The sequence below is a fragment of the Arachis duranensis genome, chromosome 1 (assembly GCF_000817695.3).
Source record: "Arachis duranensis cultivar V14167 chromosome 1, aradu.V14167.gnm2.J7QH, whole genome shotgun sequence".
Taxonomy (NCBI): domain Eukaryota; kingdom Viridiplantae; phylum Streptophyta; class Magnoliopsida; order Fabales; family Fabaceae; genus Arachis; species Arachis duranensis.
In genome coordinates this window covers 86,425,507-86,447,399 of record NC_029772.3, presented here as the reverse complement: position 1 = coordinate 86,447,399, position 21,893 = coordinate 86,425,507, and the positions used below count along the sequence as shown (strand labels likewise).

The following is a 21,893-nucleotide window of genomic DNA, read 5'->3' as shown; positions in this document are numbered from 1 at the left end:
TGACTCAGCTTTGCTAAAGTCCCCAGTTAGAGGTGTCCAGGGTTCTTAAGCACACTCTTTTTGCTTTGGATCACGACTTTAACCACTCAGTTTCAAGTTTTTCACTTGGACCTGCATGCCACAAGCACATGGTTAGGGACCGCTTGATTTAGCCGCTTAGGCCTGGATTTTAGTTCCTTGGGCCCTCCTATCCATTGATGCTCAAAGCCTTGGATCCTTTTTACCCTTGCCTTTTGGTTTTAAGGGCTATTGGCTTTTTCTGCTTGCTTTTTCTTTTTCTTTATATTTTTTTTTCACAAGCTTTTGCTATTCACTGCTTTTTCTTGCTTCAAGAATCAATTTCATGATTTTTCAGATTATCAATAGCATTTCTCTTTGTTCATCATTCTTTCAAGAGCCAACAATTTTAACATTCATAAATAACAATATAAAAAATATGCACTGTTCAAGCATTCATTCAGAAAACAAAAATTATTGTCACCACATCATTATAATTAAACTAAATTCAAGGATAAATTCGAAACTCATGTACTTCTTGTTCTTTTGAATTAAAAACATTTTTCATTTAAGAGAGGTGAAGGATTCATGGAATTATTCACAGCCTTAAGACATAGTTACTAAATACTAATGATCATGTAGGAAAGTACACAAACATAAATAACATAAAGCTTAAAAATCGAAAAAAACTGAGAAATAGAACAAGGAATGAATCCACCTTAGTGGCGTCTTCTTCTTGAAGGACTAATAATGTCTTTGAGCTCTTTTATGTCTCTTCCTTGCCTTTGTTGCTCCTCCCTCATTGCTCTTTGATCTTCTCTAATTTCATGGAGAATGATGGAGTGTTCTTGATGTTCCACCCTTAATTGATCCATATTGTAACTCAAATCTTCTAGAGAAGTGTTGAGTTGTTCCCAATAATTGTTGGGAGGAAAGTGCATCCCTTGAGGCATTTTTGGGATTCTTGGTGATGAGCTTCCTCATGTGTCTCTTGGGATCCATGAGTGGGCTCTCTTGTTTGCTCCATCCTCTTCTTAGTAATGGGCTTATCCTCCTCAATGGGGATGTCTCCTTCTATGATAACTCCAGCTGAGTAACATAGATGGCAAATAAGATGAGGAAAAGCTAGCCTTGCCATGGTGGAGGACTTTTCGGCTATTTTGTAGAATTCAAGAGAGATGACTTCATGAACTTCTACTTCCTCTCCAATCATGATGTTATGGATCATGATGGCCCGATCCACAGTAACTTCAGATCAGTTGCTAGTGGGGATGATGGAGCGTTGGATGAACTCCAACCATCCTCTAGCCATAGGCTTGAGGTCCAGTCTTCTTAATTGAACCGGTTTGCCTTTGGAGTCTCTTTTCCATTGAGCTCCTTCAACACATATGTCCATAAGGACTTGGTCCAACCTTTGATCAAAGTTTACCCTTCTAGTGTAGGGGCGTGCATCTCCTTGCATCATAGGCAAGTTAAACGGCAACCTTACATTTTCCGGACTGAAATCTAAATATTTCCCCCGAACCATTGTAAGATAATTCTTTGGATTCTGGTTCACACTTTGATCATGGTTCCTAGTGATCCATGCATTGGCATAGAACTCTTGAACCATTAAGATTCTGATTTATTGAATGGGGTTGGTCAGAACTTCCCAACTTCTTCTTTGGATTTCATGTCGGATCTCCGGATACTCATTTTTCTTGAGTTTGAAAGGGACCTCAGAGATCACCTTCTTCTTGGCCACAACATCATAGAAGTGGTCTTGATGGGCTTTAGAGATGAATCTCTCCATCTCCCATGACTTAGAGGTGGAAGCTTTTGTCTTCCCTTTCCCTTTTCTAGAGGTTTCTCCTTCCTTAGGTGCCATAGGTGGTTATGGAAAAACAAAAAAGCTATACTTTTACCACACCAAACTTAGAATATTGCTCACCCTCGAGCAAAAGAAGAAAGAATAGATGAAGAAGAAGAAGATATGGAGGAAAGGGAGATAGGATTGTGTTTCGGCCAAGGAGGAGAAGCGAGGGGTGTGTTGTGTGAAAATAAAGAAGAATGGAGGGGTTTATATAGTGGAGGGAGAAGGGTTAAGGTTTGGCCATATTGGTTGGGTTTGGGTGGGAAAGGGATTTTGAATTTTGAAGGTAGGTGGGGTTTATGAGGAAGAGTGGATTGGATGTGAGTGGTGAAGAGGTGATAGGGAAGAGAGATTGAGGTGATTGGTGAAGGATTTTGGGGAAGAGTGTTATTGGATTGTGTGAAGAGGAGAGAAGGTGAGTTGAGGTAGGTGGGGATCCTGTGGGGTCGACAGATCCTGAGATGATCCTGTGGGGTCCACAAATCCTGAAGTGTCAAAGATTTACATCCCTGCACCAATGAGGCGTGTAAAATGCCTTCTGCATGCAATCCTGGTGTTCAACGCTAGATTGATGCTTGTTTCTGGCATTGAACGCCAGCTTCATGCTTGTTTTGGGCGTTCAACGCCCATGTGCAGCATGTTTCTGGCGTTGAATGCCAGTTCCATGCTTGTTTCTGGCGTTCAGCGCCAGTTTTCCTCAGTGTGTATTCCTGGTGTTTAAACGCCAGGCTGTTGCTTGTTTCTGGCGTTCAACGCCAGATCCATGCTCTGTTCTGGCGTTGAACGCCAGCCAGATATTCCTTACTGGCATTTAAATGCCAGTAGGTCCTTCCTCCAGGATGTGCTTTTTCTTCTACTGTTTTTGATTCTGTTTTTAATTTTAGTATTTATTTTGTGACTCCTCATGATCATGAACCTAATAAAACATAAAAGAACAATAAAAATAAAAATAAAATTAGCAAAAATAAAAATTGGTTTGCCTCCCAATAAGCGCTTCTTTAATGTCACTAGTTTGACAGTGGGCTCTCATGGAGCCTCACAGGTGATCAGGTCAAAGTTGTAGACTCCCAACACCAAACTTAGAGTTTAGATGTGGTCTCCCAACACTAAACTTAGAGTTTGATTATGGGGGCTTTGTTTGACTCTGTATTGAGAGAAGCTTTTCATGCTTCCTCTCCATTGCTATAGAAGAACACCCTTGGGTTTTAAACACAAGGTAGTCCCCATTCAATTGAAGGACTAATTCTCCTCTGTTAACATCTATCATAGCTCCTGCTGTGGCTAGGAAAGGTCTTCCGAGGATGATGCATTCATCCTCCTCCTTCCTAGTGTCTAAGATTATGAAATCAGCAGGGATATAAAGGCCCTTAACCTTTACTAACATGTCCTCTACCAATCCATACGCCTGTCTTACTGACTTATCTGCTATTTGTAATGAAAATATGGCAGGCTGTACCTCAATGATCCCCAGCTTCTCCATTACAGAGAGTGGCATAAGATTTATGCTTGACCCTAGGTCACACAGAGCCTTTTCAAAGGTCATGGTGCTTATGGTACATGGTATTAAGAATTTACCAAGATCTTGTTTCTTTTGAGGTAAAGTTTGTTGAACCCATGTATCTAGTTCACCAATGAGCAAGGGAGGTTCACCTTCCCAAGTCTCATTACCAAACAACTTGGCATTCAGCTTCATGATAGCTCCTAGATATTGAGCAACTTGCTCTCCAGTTACATCTTCATCCTCTTCAGAGGAAGAATAGTCTTCAGAGCTCATGAATAGTAGAAGGAGGTTTAATGGAATCTCTATGGTCTCTATATGAGCCTCAGATTTCTTTAGGTCCTCAATAGAGGACTCTTTCTTGCCTGAGAGACGTCCCATGAGGTCTTCCTCATTGGGATTCATGTCCTCTCCTTCCTTCCTAGGTTTGGCCATGTTGATTATGTCTATGGCCTTGCACTCTCTTTTTGGATTCTCTTCAGTATTGCTTGGGAGAGTACTAAGAGGAGTTTCAGTTACTTTCTTACTCAGCTGGCCCACTTGTGCCTCCAAATTTCTGATGGAGGACCTTATCTCACTCATGAAACTTAAAGTGGCATTAGATAGATCAGAGACTAAATTTGCTAAATTAGAGGTGCTCTGCTCAGAATTCTCTGTCTGTTGCTGAGAAGATGATGAATAAGGCTTGATATTGCTGAGCCTATTTCTTCCACCATTATTAAAGCCTTGTTGAGGCTTTTGTTGATCCTTCCATGAGAAATTTGGATGATTTCTCCATGATAAATTATAGGTGTTTCTATAAGGTTCACCCATGTAATTTACCTCTGCCATTGCAAGGTTCTCAGGATCATAAGCTTCTTCTTCAGAAGATGCCTCTTTAGTACTGTTGGATGCATTTTGCCATCCATTCAGACTTTGGGAAATCATGTTGACTTGCTGAGTCAACATTTTATTTTGAGCCAAAATGGCATTCAGAGCATCAATTTCAAGAACTCCCTTCCTCTGAGGCATCCCATTATTCACGAAATTCCTCCCAAAAGTGTACATGAATTGGTTATTTGCAACCATGTCAATAAGTTCTTGAGCCTCTGCAGGCGTCTTCTTTAGGTGAATGGATCCACCTGCAGAATGGTCCAATGACATCTTAGAGAACTCAGATAGACCATAATAGAATATATCTATCATGATCCATTCTAAAAACATGTCAGAAGGACACCTTTTGGTCATCTGCTTGTATCTTTCCCAAGCTTCATAGAGGGATTCACCATCTTTTTGCTTGAAGGTCTGAACATCCACTCTAAGCTTGCTCAGCTTTTGAGGGGGAAAGAACTTAGCCAAGAAGGCCATGACCAGCTTATCCCAGGAGTCCAGGCTATCCTTAGGTTGTGAGTCCAACCATGTTCTAGCTCTGTCTCTTACAGCAAAAGGGAAAAGCATGAGCCTATAGACTTCAGGATCTACTCCATTAGTCTTAACAGTTTCACAGATCTACAAGAACTCAGTTAAAAACTGGTAGGGATCTTCTGATGGAAGTCCATGAAACCTGCAGTTCTGTTGCATTAAAGCAACTAATTGAGGTTTTAGCTCAAAATTGTTTGCTCCAATGGCAGGAATTGAGATGCTTCTTCCATCAAACTTGGACGTAGGTGTAGTGTAATCACCAAGCATCCTCCTTGCATTATTGTTGTTGGGTTCGGCTGCCATATCCTTTTCTTATTCGAAAATTTCAGTAAGGTTGTCTCTGGATTGTTGTAATTTAGCTTTTCTTAGTTTCCTCTTCAGAGTCCTTTCAGGTTCAGGGTCAGCTTCAACAAGAATTCCTTTTTCCTTGTTCCTGCTCATATGAGAAAGAAGAGAACAGAAAAGGAAGAGGAATTCTCTATGTCACAGTATAGAGATTCCTTTATGTTAGTAGAAGAAGAAAGGGAATAAGACTGAAGAAGAATGAATAATCCAAACACAAGGGTGAGGATAGGAGCAGAGATTTGAGATGAAGAGAAGTGTTAGTAAATGAATAAATAAATAGAATAAGATGAGAGAGAGAAGTTTTCAAAAATAATTTTTGAAAAGGAGTTAATGATTTTCGAAAATTAAAGGTGAAATAAAATTAAAATTAAAATTTAAAACAACTAATTAATTAATAAGAATTTTGAAAAAGAGGGAGAAATTTTTGAAAATTAGAGAGGGAAAAGTAGTTAGGTGGTTTTGAAAAAGATAAGAAACAAACAAAAAGTCAATTGGTTAGTTGAAAAAGATTTAAAAATCAGATTTTAAAAGATAAGAAGATAAGAAGATATTTTGAAATCAATTTTTTGAAAAAGATAAAATTTTGAAAAAGATATGATAAAAAGATATGATTAAAAAGATATGGTTGGAAAAGATTTAATTTTTAAAATTAAAATTAATTACTTGACTAACAAGAAACTAATAGATAAGATTCTAGAATTTAAAGATTGAACCTTTCTTAACAAGAAAGTAACAAACTTCAAATTTTTGAATCAATCATATTAATTGTTAGTATAGTTTTCGAAAATAAAGATAAAATTAGAAAAAGATTTTGAAACATTAAATTAAAATTTTCGAAGAATAGTAAGAAAAATGAAAAAGAATTGATTTTTGAAAAAGTTTTGAAAAGATAAGATTTTTAAAATTGAAAATTTGACTTGACTTATAAGAAATAGCTAAGTTTTAAAAATTTTAGACTAAGTCAACTCAAATTTTTGAAATTTTGAGAAAAATAAGGAAAATATATATTTTTTTATTTTTGAATTTTTAATGATGAGAGAGAAAAACAACAAAAATGACTCACAACAAGAAAATTATGAATCAAAACACATGATGCATGCAAGAATACTATGAATGTCAAGATGACACCAAGAACACCTTGAAGATCAAGATGAACATCAAGACTTATTTTTGAAAAATTTTCAAGGAAGAAAACATGCAAGACACCAAACTTAGAAAATTTTTAATGCTTAGACACTATGAATGCAAAAATGCACATGAAAAACAACAAAAGACACAAAACAAGAAAACATCAAGATCAAACAAGAAGACTTACCAAGAACAACTTGATGATCATGAAGAACATTATGAATGCATGAATTTTCAAAAAATGCAAGAACAAGATGAATATACAATTGACACCAAACTTAAAACATGGCACAAGACTCAAACAAGAAACACAAAATATTTTTGGTTTTTATGATTTTATGATTTTTTTGTATTTTCTTTATATTTTTTCGAAAAACATATAGGAAAAAGAAAATAAGAAATTCAAAATTTTTAATAAGAATTCTAGGAATCTTTCAATGTTAGCCTAAAGCTCCAATCCAAGGGTTGGACATGGCTTAATAGCCAGCCATCTTTAGGATATAAATCAGACATACAACAACTGATATTTCAATTAACTTGCCTCTATGCTGATGATTGGAAGCCTCAGTCCAAAAGAATTAAACATGGCTTTACAGCTAGCCAGGCTTCAACATGTTAACATGAAACTCTAGAATTCATTCTTAAAAATTCTAAAGCCATAGAATGATTTATTTTTAATTAATTTTTTTTTTTGAAAATAGGGATGAATTTTTCTTTTGAAAAATTTTTGAAAACAAAACAAAAAGAAAATTACCTAATTTGAGCAACAAGATGAACCGTCAGTTGTCTAAACTCGAACAATCCCCGGCAACGGCGCCAAAAACTTGGTGAACGCCAAGTTGTAACGTGTTTTTGGTGTTCAACTCTGGTTCGTGACATGTTTCTGGCGTTTGACTCCAGAATGCAGCATGGAACTGGCATTGAGCGCCAGTTTACATCGTCTAATCTCGAATAAAGCATGGACTATTATATATTGCTAGAAAGCTCTGAATGTCTACTTTCTAAGGGCGTTAAGAGTGTGCCATTTGGACTTCGGTAGCTCTAGAAAATCCGTTTCGAGTGCAGGGAGGTCAGAATCCAACAGCGTCAGCAGTCCTTTGTCAGCCTTTTATCAGAATTTTGCTCAGATCCCTCAATTTCAGCCAGAAAATACCTAAAATAATAGAAAAACACACAAACTCATAGTAAAGTCCAGAAATGTGAATTTAGCATAAAAACTAATGAAAACATCCCTAAAAGTAACTAGATCCTACTAAAAACTACCTAAAAACAATGTCAAAAAGCGTATACATTATCCACTCATCAATGGACACAACTAAGAAAAAGTCTGTCCAAAAAAGGTCTTCTAAGAAGTATAAGGGCACTAGAAGAAGACATATTCTGAGAGATGCAAGGTATAATAAAAGTAAGACTGAGACTATAGGTGGTGGTTTAAGTGGCATTGGAATTAGTTTGGGTGGCACATATGGAAGTGTTGGGCCAACTGTTGAGGAATTGGATTCGGATTATGACAAGTCATATGATTATGAAAGTGAAGCACTCAACAACCCAGTGTCATCAAAGACGCAGGGAGGACTGCATACGATGCCTTTAATGAGGAAACTGAGTACGGGGAGGTTGAATTTAAAGTTGGACAAACCTTCACTACAATAGAGGCATTCAAGAGTATGCTGAAGGATTATTTCGTATATGAGGGTAAAGATGTTATATATCTAAAGAATGAGAAGCAAAGGGTCAGGGCAGCATGTGCTAGTGAAAATTGTTCATGTCTAATATTGACTTCATGGAATAGTGCACATGGATGTTTTCAAGTAAAATCATTGTTCAATGAGCATAATTGTGGGAGGATTTCAGCAGCAACCTTACTGATAGGCAGTGAGTAACATCGAAGTTAGTTAAGAGACTTCTTACTCAGCCAGACATGAAGCCAAAGCAGGCTATGGAATACGTGGTCCAAGACTACAACATCCAACTGAGTGGAAAAATGATAAGCAGGGCACTTAAGGCATCTAGGGAGGAGGTAATTGGCGACAAAGGAGCACAGAATGGTAAGATTAGGGATTACCTGATGGAACTGCATAGGAAAAACCCGGGTTCAACTACAAGATTAAATGTGATACCTCAGCCAGAGTCTCTCCCTTTGTTTGATAGACTATATATAAGCTCTGATGCTTGTAAGAAGGGCTTAATAGAAGGATGCAGGCCTTTGATTGGATTAGACGGTTGTTTTCTTAAGGGCTATTACGACGGCCAGCTACTGTCTGCAGTGGGTCAAGATGGCAATAACCATTTCTTTGTTATTGCATATGCAGTTGTGCCAAATGAGTGTAAGGACACTTGGAAATGGTTCTTAACACAACTTCAACATGACTTAGGTGATAGCACGGAAAGGGGCTGGAACTTCATTTCAGACCAACAAAAGGTAGTAAAAAATAGTTGTTTCATTTCATACATTGTTATTTATTGATATGCATTGTTGGTCTGAATTGGTTTATTGGCATTTGTTATTTATTGGCATTAGTGTTAAAGGACATATTTCCAAGGGCTTTTCATAGGAACTGCGTACTACATATTTGGAAGAATTTCATTGAGCAATTTAAGGACCAACAGACCAAGCAACTTGTATGGGATTGTGCACGTTGCACCACAGAAATTGTGTTCAAGGCAGCTATGGAAAAGCTGAAACAGATCAGTGTTCTAGCTTGGGAATATCTTGATAGGTTTGATCCAGCTACTTGGTCGAAGGCATTTTTCAGTCCCGGACCCATGGTTGACAATATCACCAATAATATGTGCGAAGTTTGGAATGCTAAGATAGTGGCATACAGGGGTAAGCCAATACTGACAATGTGCGAGGACTTAAGATGTTATCTAATGCGAAAGATGGCAGCACACAAAAAGAAGCTAGAGAAACATGTTGGCGCTTTAGCTCCAGTGCAGCAAAAAAGATTGGACGACTTCATTAAGCCAAAAAGCCATAACTGGAAAGCTATCTGGGATGGAGATAGTAAAAGAGTTCTTTTTGAAGTGCACTGTATAAATCACAAGGTTGGGGTTAATCTTAAAGAAAGAACATGCACATGCAATCTGTGGCAGCTAACTAGTAAACTTGTTTTGAATATTATTTTGTATTTGTAAAACTATATACTTGTTACATAAGATTGATTGCATGTGATAAATTGAATTCATGTCTATAGGTATGCCTTGTAAACATGCAGTGGTAGCCATGTCTAAGATGGGCCTTAGGCCTGAAGATTTTGTGCATAAGTGGCTTACAATGGAAGTAGTAAGAGCTACATACTCACATTGCATCAAACCGGTTAATAGTGAAGAGTACTGGGTACAATCGAATGCTCCTAATACTCTTCCTCCGCCAATCAAAAGAGCTGCTCATAGGCCAAAGATGAAGAGAAGATCAGACCCGGTTAAGAAAGAGATGAATCCAAACAAATATAGAAAAACCTTTCAAGTCACTTGCTTAAAGTGTGGTCAGCTAGGACATTACTACAAGACTTGTACCAATGCACCCCAAAGAAGGAGAGAAGGGCAAAGAAAGGGCCTTTGCAATTTGTAGAGTCAAGCCAGGCTAACACTGAGCAGGTATAATTCAACAAGTGATGATTCACTTTCAAAATATATTTAATATGCTAACTGTCCTATAAATATATGGTTAATGAATTAAGTAACTTAATTGGTTGAGCCTTGTTATGTTCCAATCTTGTGTTTTGATGATAAAACAGGTTCAGCAAACATGATAGAACAACTCAATTGCCAATGCTGAGGAAACTACATTAGATGTTGCTGTGAGTTTATGCCAATTTAGGGTCTTTATTTGGCATAACACTAATTTATTTGTTACCCTAACAGCTACCATTTATGATAGGCTAAGGCAAAGAAGAACAAAAAGAAGCTTCCTAAAACATCTACAAGAGGACAATTAGTGAACCATAGTCAAGAGGAGAAAATTAATGTCTCCCAGTTTGTACCCCAAGCAGATGAGGTAAAAAATGTTCCTAAGTTAAATTTGTAATGTTTATTTAATTTAATTATGACCTTTACTATGATCTTTTCGGTGGATAGCCTGCAACAAAATTTAACACCAACTCTGCACCATGCTTTAGAGAGAAGCAACCAATTATGAGACCCACTGCTCCAATAGCATAAAGCTCAAGTCGAATGAACCTATAGCCAACCCTATCTGTCGGTTCAGGTCAATCTACTTCAACTAACCAAGGTGTATCAACAGGAGTATCAGTTGAGACCATGGTTGCAGCAACTTCAGGGACTGCAACAAGACTTTTTAAGTTCATCCCCACTCCAGGGATTAGGCCTCCCAAAAAGAATTGAGTAGTTGACCTAGCTTTAAAAGTTTAGGACTAGGAATAATAGATAATTTGGACAATAGCTTGTTAACACTGTGTCTATTTGGGTTATCAAATTACTTGCTATGACAACTATATTGATTAGGGACCTTGTGTTGTCCTTGCTTTTGTTATAATATAATTAGATGCTAAGACATGCAACCAGTGATATAGTTGGTTGAATACTCTTTTGGATAACCATATCAGTAAGGGCTGTTATGATGATTCCCTTATTCTATTATTATGGTATCATGTGTTAAGTTTCAACTTTCAACAGATGGCTTCTTACTTTATTCAATAAATTCATAATGCCTTATTTTACTACAAAATTATGTACATTACTGCATTCTTTAAAATTAAATAAACGAACATATAAAAACAAAAGCAACTTAATTATATTTAATATTCATTCATCAAAAGTGATCAACAGCAACAAATGCCATAGCCTAAACAATTTAAGTACTTAACAACCATGATCACCATGTTTCACAATACTCCAGAAGTAACAATTGATCTCTCTAAACTACACCACTAAACAGGTTTCTAACTACAATTCTAGCAACAAATGCCAACATAACACATCCAACACTACTGCATCTAATTTGACTAAAATTCAATCTAGCTTTCTTCAAATCAATTTCTAAGCCAACCAATCTTTCCTCTAGCTCCCTAACTTTGTTAGCATCTGCTGAAGAATGACCTTCTTTATGATTCAAATTCAGCTTTAAACCTCCAAACAAAAGAGTCTTCACAGCATCCTCATTGAATGATGCAACATAATCATCAAGCCAACAAAAGTATTTGCAATGAGGTCTTGTAGTCTACAAAATAATATTCTTTATTATGAATCTAATGAAAAACAAAATGAACATAATTTTAATTCTTCATAAACCTACCTTGAAATATGAGTATTAGTGAAAAACAAAGTGAACAAAATTTTAATTGTTAATAAACCTACCTTGAAGTGTGAGCATTGAAAGAATAGTCTGTTTGGGTTTATATCGGTTTCGGACATGAACAAAATTGCATAAACTCCACAATTACACTCTGGGGCAACCCACTTCTTCATCCACCTTGATCCCACACTCCCAGTAACTTTCAAACTCCAACCTGATTCGTTTTCAACTCTCCAACTTTGCCGATTTGATGTCGACCCATGTTCTTCACTACCAACCATGCCGTCCTAGCACTACAAGAAAATACGTCTATTGCCACGCTTTTGAAGCGTGACAAAAAGCTGAAAAAAGCGTGGCGATAGCTTTTTGCCACGCTTTTTGAGCTATCGCTACACTTTTGAAAGGGTGGCCTCTGCAAGGGTGGCGGTTGCTCTGTCACCACGCTTTTTCAAACTTACCGCCACACTTTTTTTGCCACGCTTTTTGTAAATTGTCACGTTTAAAAGCGTGGCCGTAGGTGGGAGATATGGCCACGCTTTTAAAGCGTGGCCGTATGTGAAAGATATGGCCACGCTTTGGAAGCGTGGCAATAGGAGATACGGCCACGCTTTGGAAGCGTGGCAATAGAGGGAGATACGGCCACGCTTTGGAAAGGTGGCCGTAGGGTTAGATACGGCCACGCTTTAAAAGCGTGGCAATAGGTTAGATACGGCCACGCTTTTAAAGCGTGGCAATAACAAGAGATACGGCCGTTAAATCACAAAGCTCACTATCATTGCTGTCATGTTGAAAAAAAAATTCTACTGAAGTTCACATATCAAATACCCAACACATTTAGAATTGTATCAAAGTTAATATTAATTATTAAGAGCTAAATCCAAAATAAACTATCTTACACCAGTAATCAAATAATTCCATTTGTAGTATCTTTCTATGATCTACTGTACCATAACCAAAATAATCATTCTAAAGACATCAATTGAAACCTAAAAGGTTGTCAAGAATTATACAATGGCATAGGAAACATGAACAATACTAAACTAGTAACACAAGGTGTATTCTGAAGTGATCAAGAAGCAGGAAATCAATTAGCCTAAGCATGTTCACCACGGAGGCGGCGAGCAAGCTGAATGTCTTTGGGCATTATGGTGACCTCTTGGCATGGATGGCACACAAGTTGGTGTCCTCAAACAAACCAACCAAGTAGGCTTCAGCAGCTTCGTGGAAAGCAAGGACAGCATGGCTCTGGAACCTCAAACCAGTCTGCAAACATAGTAAATCAATCAATAAATAGGAATCATTACATATTGAGTAAAGTATCGTTTTTGTCCCCAACGTTCAGGGTAAATCCTATTTGTGTCCCTAACGTTTAAATCGTCCTATTTGTATCCCTAACGTTTGTAAAAGTGATTCAATGTTATCCTGCCGTTAATTTCACATCATGAACACTTTAGTTTGAGTTTTAAAAATCTCTTCTTGAAGTTAGAATACAAATGTTTGGGATATAATCAATGATCCACTCCGAAAAATAGCTCATCAAAAGTTGAAACTAATTCCTACAACATTTACATAATTCACTTTTCTAGGGACATAATTGAATCTAAACACAAATAGTGGGTATAATATTAAAATCGAACACATCCAAGTGAGACCTAATTGAGAATGAATACATCCAAGTGAGAATAATTGAAAAATATAATCTGATTTATTAGTATAATTGATAGTAGGATAACATTGAATCACTTTTAAAAACATTAGGGATACAAATAGGATAATTTAAACGTTAGGAACACAAATAGGACTTGCCCCAAACGTTGGGGACAAAAATGATACTTTACTCTTACATATTTTACAGCAAAAAATAACCCAACGCACCAGGACTAAGAACTAGAAAATTTTTCATAAAAGAACTAATCCTATAACCTTGTAGCAACTTCATGTTGTAAGTAGGACTACTGAAATTAATAAAATAGTGAGCTTACCTGAATATCAATATTATTTTGTTCAAAATCCTCAAATAAAAATTTAACTTCTCCATTAGAATATAAGGATCATAAATTGTTTCAAAGCCATTTAACATTTTCTAAATTCTCTTATTAATTAAGCCTCTAAATATTAAGTTATCTTATAAGACCACTTGTCTGTGTATAATGAGATTCAGATTAATTAAAAAAGGAAGAACACAAAATACAGCACTATCATATGGAATAGTTGCAAAAGAACATGCAAGAACCAAGCATTTAACACAAGATTAGCATTAAACACCATGGTTGAGCCAACAAAATGTAGTAAGATAGATAATAAAAATAAATTAAACAGATATCAAAGGGAGGCCAACCTTAGGTGCTAGATAACAGAGTCTTCTTCTACCAGTGTCAAAGAAAAAAGAAAAATCCGATGGGTCATCATATGGAATGTAAGTAGGTTTGAAGGATGCAAAGTTCGCAAGGTACAACCAATTCGAGGATGTGATCATCACATTCTCACACTTAATATCCCCTGTAGAAATACAAGTACACTACAAAATAAAATGGGACATGCAATCCCATAATATTGACATTAGCAATTCAGATATGAAGAAAATTGTACCTAAAATCTGGCCTTGAAATAAGACTCCTTATTAGCTGAAAATAAAAAACACTCAGGAATTACATTTACTCACAGCTTTTATATCTTGTTTTACCCTCTTTATTAATGCTCTGTTGATAATAATGCTTTTCTGCTGCTCATGCATCCTGGAAATTCATTTTCCAATGTTATACTACCTTTATAAACCTATACTTTTCTGTAAGGTAAATGTTTAGGGTCTAGGGTAGGAAAAAGAACAAGAAGAGAATGAGAGGAAGGGAAAGGGAAAAAGAGTTTGAGTCTCAATAGAATTCGATGACAAATGTAATAATGAGTTGAATACCCAGTTCCATTCAATTCTACTAATAGGCCTGACTATTTTTCGGTCGATATAACTGAATGTGGGATCATTTTCTAACTGACTTGAACAGTTAAACTAAATCTTGCATGTGGAAAGTGAGCTGCATCATTTAGTGCCCCCAAACCAAGTTGGGATTCTGCTAGTGACGTAGAGTGACATTATATTTTGACATCTCAAAAATTCAAATGTTAGTTAGAACAATAGCATACCATTTTGTCTTAAATTCTATGCAGTTTTAGATGCCACATGTTATAGAGACCTTGATCACTTTCTTCATCATTTTGTAAGGACGAAAAATATTGAAAGCTAAATAATCATCAATCAATATCTCTGCCTAAATTGGTTGGTTAACAAAAGAGTGAGGCAGAAAACTCTGAACATACTGTATAGTACATAGTCTCATTTCTATCATGCAATCGGTTGAGTATCTGCCATTTGGCCAATGCATTAGGATCAGAAGAACAAGTTCAAAATGTTAGCAATAGATATATTAAAACAGAATAGTCCAAAATTCATAACTTTACAGATAGAAAAAGAAATAGCAGTAAAAGCATCCTCTTAAGCAACCACAAGGCTAAAGAACAAGTTCAACATTGGCATTAGACCAAGGAAAGTACAAGTATATACTAAATCGTTCAATCTGTAGATTGTGAGACATAACATTTGGAGGAAGCAGTCCTCATAGATCAAGACGATCACGCTCTGTTATAGAAAAAGCTTCTCCCTAATATGATTTAGAAAATAGTAATAATAAAATAAAAACACTCCAAATGAAAATTATGTGACATAAAAAAAGTGAATACACATCATCTCCTGTCTAGAACTTAAAGACCAACTACAAAGAAATGTCGAATGAAGAAAACAGAATCTACCAGAAAATCCATTTGCATTTTCTAGTATCCCATAAAACAAGCAGGATAAAAAGGAAGTTATGAATTACGAATGGTAGCTTTTTTGAATAGCATATAAATATAAAATCAAATATAAATATAAACAAGCAGAAGATCTTAATTTCAACTTAATAAATCAATAGCATATAAATATAAAATCAAATACTATTTTTTCACCATTAACTGCATTTCTAGATGAACCAGCAATTTGATCAAAATCATTTGAGATTTCAATTCCCGAGATAACCTTTCCACCACCGTCAATTAAAGTTTGTTTTCTTTCACTTAAGGTTGTACCAGGAACTGAAATAAGTCAAAAGGGACCATAATCAGGGAGAGAGGGGGAATTAAAGATTAGAAGATTATTTGATCAAACTATAATACACATTACACGGAAAACTTGCAACCTGAAATATCATCATTCAACCCTCCATCTTTTCCTCTAAATGAGTATCCCAAAACTTCACTACTAGTAATTTTTCCATTCCATATATCCTTAAGGACAACCTGAAAGGAATACACAAAACTAGATAAATATCAATGCTGAATACCTGAGGTAGAAAGAAGACAAAATGATAGCATAATAACATTGGCCATTCAACTCGTCTGTTCATTATACCTCTTCTTCAGCAGCAGGAGCAACAAATGCTAATGGCTCTACAGAATCCAGTTGAGTCATGATAGAAATATAGAACACAACAATTCGTGATATGATAATTGAACGCGCAATCATTTTCAATAAGAATTTGAGAAATTGCCTCATCAGCCAAAGAAAATAATTGGAGAATCTCAAAAATATTAAGAATTAAGACACATCACCATTGCTTTGTCTTTTAACATTCGTACCAGGTCAAAATGAAAACAAAAGCTTAGCTGTTACATTGAATAAAAAATCAAACAGGGTCTTGAGATTGACTAACAATCCATTTTGTCTTCAAAAGACACACCAGATACAAAACCTTTTACACTAGGTAGGAAAATCCAAAAGAGAAAATCACATTTTTCTTCAAATATTTTGTGATTAAATTATTGAAAAGACCACTTATTCATCACTTAACCACTCTGATGCTCTTACAAATACCATATAAACACATGTCAAACTACCAGCCACAGCTCTACTATACATTACCCCTTGACCCTTGATGTACAATAAATTGCATAATAGATAAGATCAATTTTACAAAACAATACAAGAAAATGTAATGTTATAAAATTCAATGTGATCGAGGGGAGAAAAAATATTTCCGTGAACAAAACTGACATGTTTATTCTTTAGTCCCCAACATGATAAAGCAAAGCAACAGCAAGCTCCACCAGATAGCAATATATTTTACCAGAGGAAAAATGAATCTAGATCATGAAATTCAAATCCAAGGAAGCAATGAGTATTACATACCCCCACTGGGTTGGCAGTTGCTTTTGAGTCAACAGGTTTGGAATAAAGCCACTGCGGGGATAATGGGATGCTGCTGTCCGATGAAACTTGATCTGAAAGTGAAACCAGCTTTGTGTCAACACCAACAGCTACCACACAATGTATAAATGAGGGCAACGCAACTAGCTGTTAGCTTTAACTTCAATTCTGACATATATCAACATCTTACCTTTTGAATCATCAAGTACCCCAGCAATCCCTTTCTCCGTGCCATGTACTACGGATGCTTCATCTAACACAACCAAAAAAGCGAATGTTAGCTATCTCATTCAACTTAGAAACAAGCAATGACGCAATCTATATCGTCCACCACAGCTGGCAAATTACATAATACAGATAAATAGTGAACAAGCAAATCAAACCAACCTTCAACATCTAGAGAAGACAACCCCCTCCCCCTCAAACCCAATTAAATCAGCTTATTATTTTTAACAAAATATATAGAACAAATATCTAGATTCAGATTAATAAGAAATCTCACTCCATCTATCCCAACACAGCTTCATAGAAAACAACACAGAACCCACTCGCTCTAGCTAAAGCATTGACAGAATCGGAGGGCTTGGAGGAGAAGAGATCGTCGAGGAGATTGACCTTGCCGTCGCCCATGTTTGGTAGAGCTCGAAGGTGAACAGAGAGATGCAGAAAGAATGGAAGAAGAACGAGAAAGAGAAGAAGAGTATGAAGACGAAGATGAAGATTAAGAAGATGAAGAAGATTGTGACGAGTGGTTTGGAAGGCGAAGGGCGAAGGGTGAAGGGCGAAGGAATGGGAGGAGCTCTTCCAAGCGAGTGGTTTCGAAGGTGAAAGAGCTCGATTAGGGTTAGTGTCAATGGGTTGGGGACAGGGTTGGGGACTGGTTTGGGGGCCGGGTCACCAGGGTTTTTTTTTAAAAACTTTTTGGCAACGTTTTGTTAGCGTGGCCGTAGTAAAATCCTCTCGCCACGCTTTTAAAACGTCCCTGTTTCTCTCTATGGCCACACTTTTAAAGCGTGGCAGAAAAAAACCTTTTGGCCACGCTTTTAAAGTGTGCCAAAAGGTTATCAGGATATGGCCACGTTTTGTAAGCGTAGCCATAATGAAACCATGTCGCCACGCTTTTAAAACGTCTTTGTTTCTCTCTATGGCCACGCTTTTGAAGCGTGGCAGAAAAAACATGGCCGTTTCCCTAATCAATTGCCACCCTTACAAAAGCGTGGCCATTGATCCAAAAGCGTGGCAAAAAAAAGTGACCAAATCTCTAATCTATCGCCACCCTCATAAAAGCGTGGCCATTGACCACTTTTGGCCATGCTTTTGAAGCGTTGCAAGAAAAAAGCGTGGCCATAGGCCTTTTTTCTTGTAGTGTAGGGTTTACAGTCAAACACTGTGATACATTTTCAGAGTATATAGTGAAGTAGTGCAGCATTTGAACCTCCAATCCCTCACTTAAAATGACAGTGTTTTTGTTTAGGAGGCAGGAATAGATCGACCCCTGTCCATTTTTAAATTGACAGCTTGACACTTAATGGACACCTAACAGTCAGCTCATCACCGTTAAGTGAGATTTATACATATTCTATTTGTTTTTAACGCCGAAAAGCGTAGAAGGACCGTCATGTCTCACAGAATACAAAGACATGGACCAGAATGTACCCTTTTTTTTGGACAGGAATCACTTTATCCTTATGAAAAATGGACAAAAACCGAATTGGGTGTTTATTCAAAGAAATACTGTTTTCTCCAATGTCTGTTCCGAAGGCCACTCGCCATTGAAATTACATGGGAGCAAAATTTTCTATTAATTCCTTAACTTTTAATTTCGGCCGCTTTTATCCAATATATACTATCAAAAAAATATAATATTAATCATATCAAATAGTGATGACCACCAATCTTTTTGGGGGTTCATTGATCGAGTCAAAACAAATCTCGAAAGCAAAGGGACAACATTACTAAATGATTGACTAAGTTATATATATATATATATATTAAAATTAGTTATTGTTCATACCCTGGGTCGAGCTATCCGACCTGGGATGATTGGAGATAAAGCGACCGACCTCTTCAGGTCAGACTATCCGATCTCTTCTTAACGAGCTCGGCCAAATCGACAGAAGAGCCCAGTAAAGGGCCCAAATAGAGGAGCACGACCCAAATCCTAAGGCGGCCTAAGCCTATAGAGATAAAGGCAGTTCTATTGAAAGATACACTGACCTCAACTCAAAGATAAAAGATAAGATAAGATAACTAACTTATCTTATCCAAAAGGTCACATCTCACCATTATAAATACACTGGAGCACCCAGGTATAACTCATACTCTGATTCTACTCAATACCTGCTCAATACCCTTGCTAACTAAAGCATCGGAGTCCTTTGCAGGTACCCCCCACCCTCCGGGGACAAAGGAATCAGCACCACCACCAAGTCCAATAAGTTGGACACAACAGCTCTGGCCGTCTCCCACCAGCCGGACACGTTAGCACTGACCAATACAGAAGATCTCATCCGAGATCGACCTCCAGTTTCAGGTAACCCTCGGAACATTGGTGCCGTTGCCGGGGAACCTGGAAATCATCCCATCACCATGGCGGACGACCATGACAACGACCATGATTCAGGTATGGAGGATCGGACACCGCACAAAAACGCGGATGTAACGCTATAAAACACTCCGGAAACCAACAAAGACAAAGACTCACCAAATTCAGGGGAAATAGAAGCGCTCCTGGATCGCCTAAAACAACTGGAAAAAGAAACCTAACAACAACGGGAAATTGGAAGAGATCTCCAAAGAGAGGTGCGGTGACATCAGGAGTTGGAAGAAAAACTACAGCAATTGGAAGCCGATCTCAAATCAAAAGCCCCCCGGGCTAATCTCGAGGAAAATTCACGCAAAGAGCAAGACCCGTTCACCAGGGAAATCATGAAAACCAAAATTCCAAAAGACTTCAAACTCCCGGATATGACCCTGTACGATGGCACCACAGATCCCAACCACCACCTCAGCAACTTTAGAAGTAGAATGTACCTCACTGACGCCCCAGATGCTGTTCGCTGCAAGGCTTTTCCAACAACTCTCACAAAGACAGCGATTCGATGGTTCAACAACCTACCCCCGAAGTCCATCTCAAGCTTTGATGATTAACTAAAAAATTCCTAGCCAGATTCTCCATTCAGAAAGATAAAGCCAAGCACGCCCCCAGTTTACTAGGGATCAAACAAGAAGATCGGGAGAGCCTCCGCAACTACATGGAGAGATTCAACAAAACATGCATAGACATACAAAGTTTACCAACGGAGGCCGCCATCATGGGACTCATCAATGGCCTACGAGAGGGACCTTTCAGCAAATCTATCTCAAAAAAGTACCCAACCTCCTTAGACGAAGTACAGGAACGAGCAGAAAAATACATCAACATGGAAAAAAATGCTCGGTTTTGAGAAACCTCAAAATCAGGGGCCTCCTACCGAGACAGAGACAAGGAATCCAAGAGAAAAGAAGATCGACAAGGGGAGAAAGTCAAAAAATACCATAATTTCACTCCTCTCAGGGCATCCTTGGTCGAGATATACAAAAAAGTCTGCCATACAGAAAAAATCTCCCCAGCATGGCCACTCAAAGGCAAAAGGGGAGGAGGAAACCGGAAGGGATATTGTGAATACCATCAAGTCCGAGGACACTCCACAAACGAATGCTTTGACTTAAAAAATATCATAGAAAAATTGGTGAGAGAAGGAAAATTAGATCGATTCCTGGCCACCCGAGATGATGATCAAATAAAGAGACGAAGGGATGAGGATACCGAATGAACAGAACAATCACCTCGGACACCAGAAATACATGTCCACATGATACACGGCGGATTTACAGTAGGTGGGATCTCCAAATCCTCTCGCAAAAGATATCTCAAAGAAGTATATCATGTCGAAGGAGAGGAGAAAGCTCTCAACATTCCGGCAATTACATTCACTAAAGAGGACGCATCCGGCATTATCACAGAACACGATGATCCCATGGTTATCACCATCATATTGGCAAACGCCAACCTACACCGCACATTAATAGACCAAGGGAGTTCTGCCGACATCTTATTTAAAACAGCCTTTGATAAACTCGGCTTGGAAGAAAAAGAACTTAAAGCATATCCAAACAGCCTGTTTGGGCTAGGAGATACCCCGGTTCGACCACTCGGATACATACCACTACATACAACCTTCGGAAAAGGAGACCAATCCAGGACCCTCAAAATAGACTACATCGTAGTCGATGTAAGTTCAGCTTACAACGCTCTCATAGGACGGACAACACTCAATCAACTCGACGCAATAGTCTCGACCCCACACCTATGTATGAAGTTCCTAACCCCAAAGGGGGTAGCCACGATAAAAGCAGACCAGAAGACGGCACGTCACTGTTATAACGAAAGCCTAAACCTCAGAGGCAAAGGAGAAGAGTTCCACACAATCGAGCTGGGCGGAGTTCACCGACGAGAAGAACTTCGTCCCCAGCCAGAAGGCGAGATAGAAAAGATTCAGATCGGGGACACCTCGAAAAAAACAACCAATGTCGGCACAATCCTAAAAGGAGATTTAAAACAATTACTAATACAATTCTTGCGAGATAACGTCGATCTCTTCACGTGGAAAGCCGCAGACATGCCAGGCATAGGCCCTAAGCTAATGTGTCATAAGTTGGCAGTTTATCCAGGATCTCGACCGGTGCAGCAGAGATGAAGAAAACTTGGGCCAGAGCGATCCCAAGCTGTGGACGAGCAAGTACAGGCACTACTGGAGGCCGGATTCATAAGAGAAGTCAAATACCCGCTATGGCTAGCCAACGTTGTCTTGGTGAAAAAATCAAATGGGAAGTGGTGAATGTGCACCGATTACACCAATCTCAACAAGGCTTGTCCAAAAGATCCATACCCACTCCCAAGTATTGACACTCTAGTAGATGCTTCCTCCGGATACAAATATCTCTCGTTTATGGACGCATACTCGGGGTACAATCAAATCCCCATGTATCCACCAGATCAAGAAAAGACCTCGTTTCTAACACCGATAGCAAACTACTGCTACATCGTGATGCCTTTCGGTCTCAAGAACGCAGGAGCTACTTATCAAAGGCTAATGAACAAAGTCTTCTCAGATCACATCGGAAAAATCATGGAAGTTTA

General features: G+C 37.9%; 2 protein-coding genes across 3 annotated transcripts; one reads left to right on the top strand and one right to left on the bottom strand.

Moving 5' to 3' along the window:
* Positions 1–8,142: 8,142 nt before the first annotated feature.
* LOC107491537 (uncharacterized) lies at positions 8,143–9,795 on the top strand. The gene is made up of 3 exons (XM_016112395.1): positions 8,143–8,643; positions 8,751–9,255; positions 9,419–9,795. Exons 1-3 carry the CDS (start codon positions 8,143–8,145, stop codon positions 9,793–9,795), a joined length of 1,383 nt encoding a protein of 460 aa, XP_015967881.1.
* A 2,554-nt stretch (positions 9,796–12,349) lies between these two features.
* On the bottom strand, positions 12,350–17,578 carry LOC110275738 (uncharacterized). Of its 2 annotated transcripts, XM_052257428.1 has the most exons (8): positions 17,260–17,578; positions 16,902–16,964; positions 16,694–16,785; positions 15,705–15,804; positions 15,475–15,600; positions 14,141–14,213; positions 13,817–13,996; positions 12,351–12,741 (listed from the first exon to the last, which is right to left on the bottom strand). In XM_052257428.1, the coding sequence occupies exons 1-6, from the start codon at positions 17,339–17,341 to the stop codon at positions 14,170–14,172; spliced, it is 507 nt and encodes a 168-aa protein (XP_052113388.1). In that variant the 5' UTR covers positions 17,342–17,578; the 3' UTR covers positions 12,351–12,741; positions 13,817–13,996; positions 14,141–14,169. The 2 variants fall into 2 exon arrangements, with proteins under 2 accessions (XP_020987627.2, XP_052113388.1); XM_021131968.2 differs by having other exon boundaries at positions 12,350–12,741; positions 13,817–14,213; positions 17,214–17,578.
* Positions 17,579–21,893: the final 4,315 nt, after the last annotated feature.

Excerpts from the sequence above, each read along its gene's own strand:
- LOC107491537 (XM_016112395.1), top strand. The coding sequence starts at position 8,143 with ATGAAGCCAAAGCAGGCTATGGAATACGTGGTCCAAGACTACAACATC. Across the intron at positions 8,644-8,750 it reads TCATTTCAGACCAACAAAAG|GACATATTTCCAAGGGCTTT; the intron begins GTAGTAAAAAAT and ends TTAGTGTTAAAG. Across the intron at positions 9,256-9,418 it reads AGTTCTTTTTGAAGTGCACT|GTATGCCTTGTAAACATGCA; the intron begins GTATAAATCACA and ends TCATGTCTATAG.
- LOC110275738 (XM_052257428.1), bottom strand. The coding sequence starts at position 17,341 with ATGGGCGACGGCAAGGTCAATCTCCTCGACGATCTCTTCTCCTCCAAG. Across the intron at positions 15,601-15,704 it reads GTTGAATGATGATATTTCAG|TTCCTGGTACAACCTTAAGT; the intron begins GTTGCAAGTTTT and ends GACTTATTTCAG. Across the intron at positions 14,214-15,474 it reads ATCTAGAAATGCAGTTAATG|GATGCATGAGCAGCAGAAAA; the intron begins GTGAAAAAATAG and ends ATGAATTTCCAG.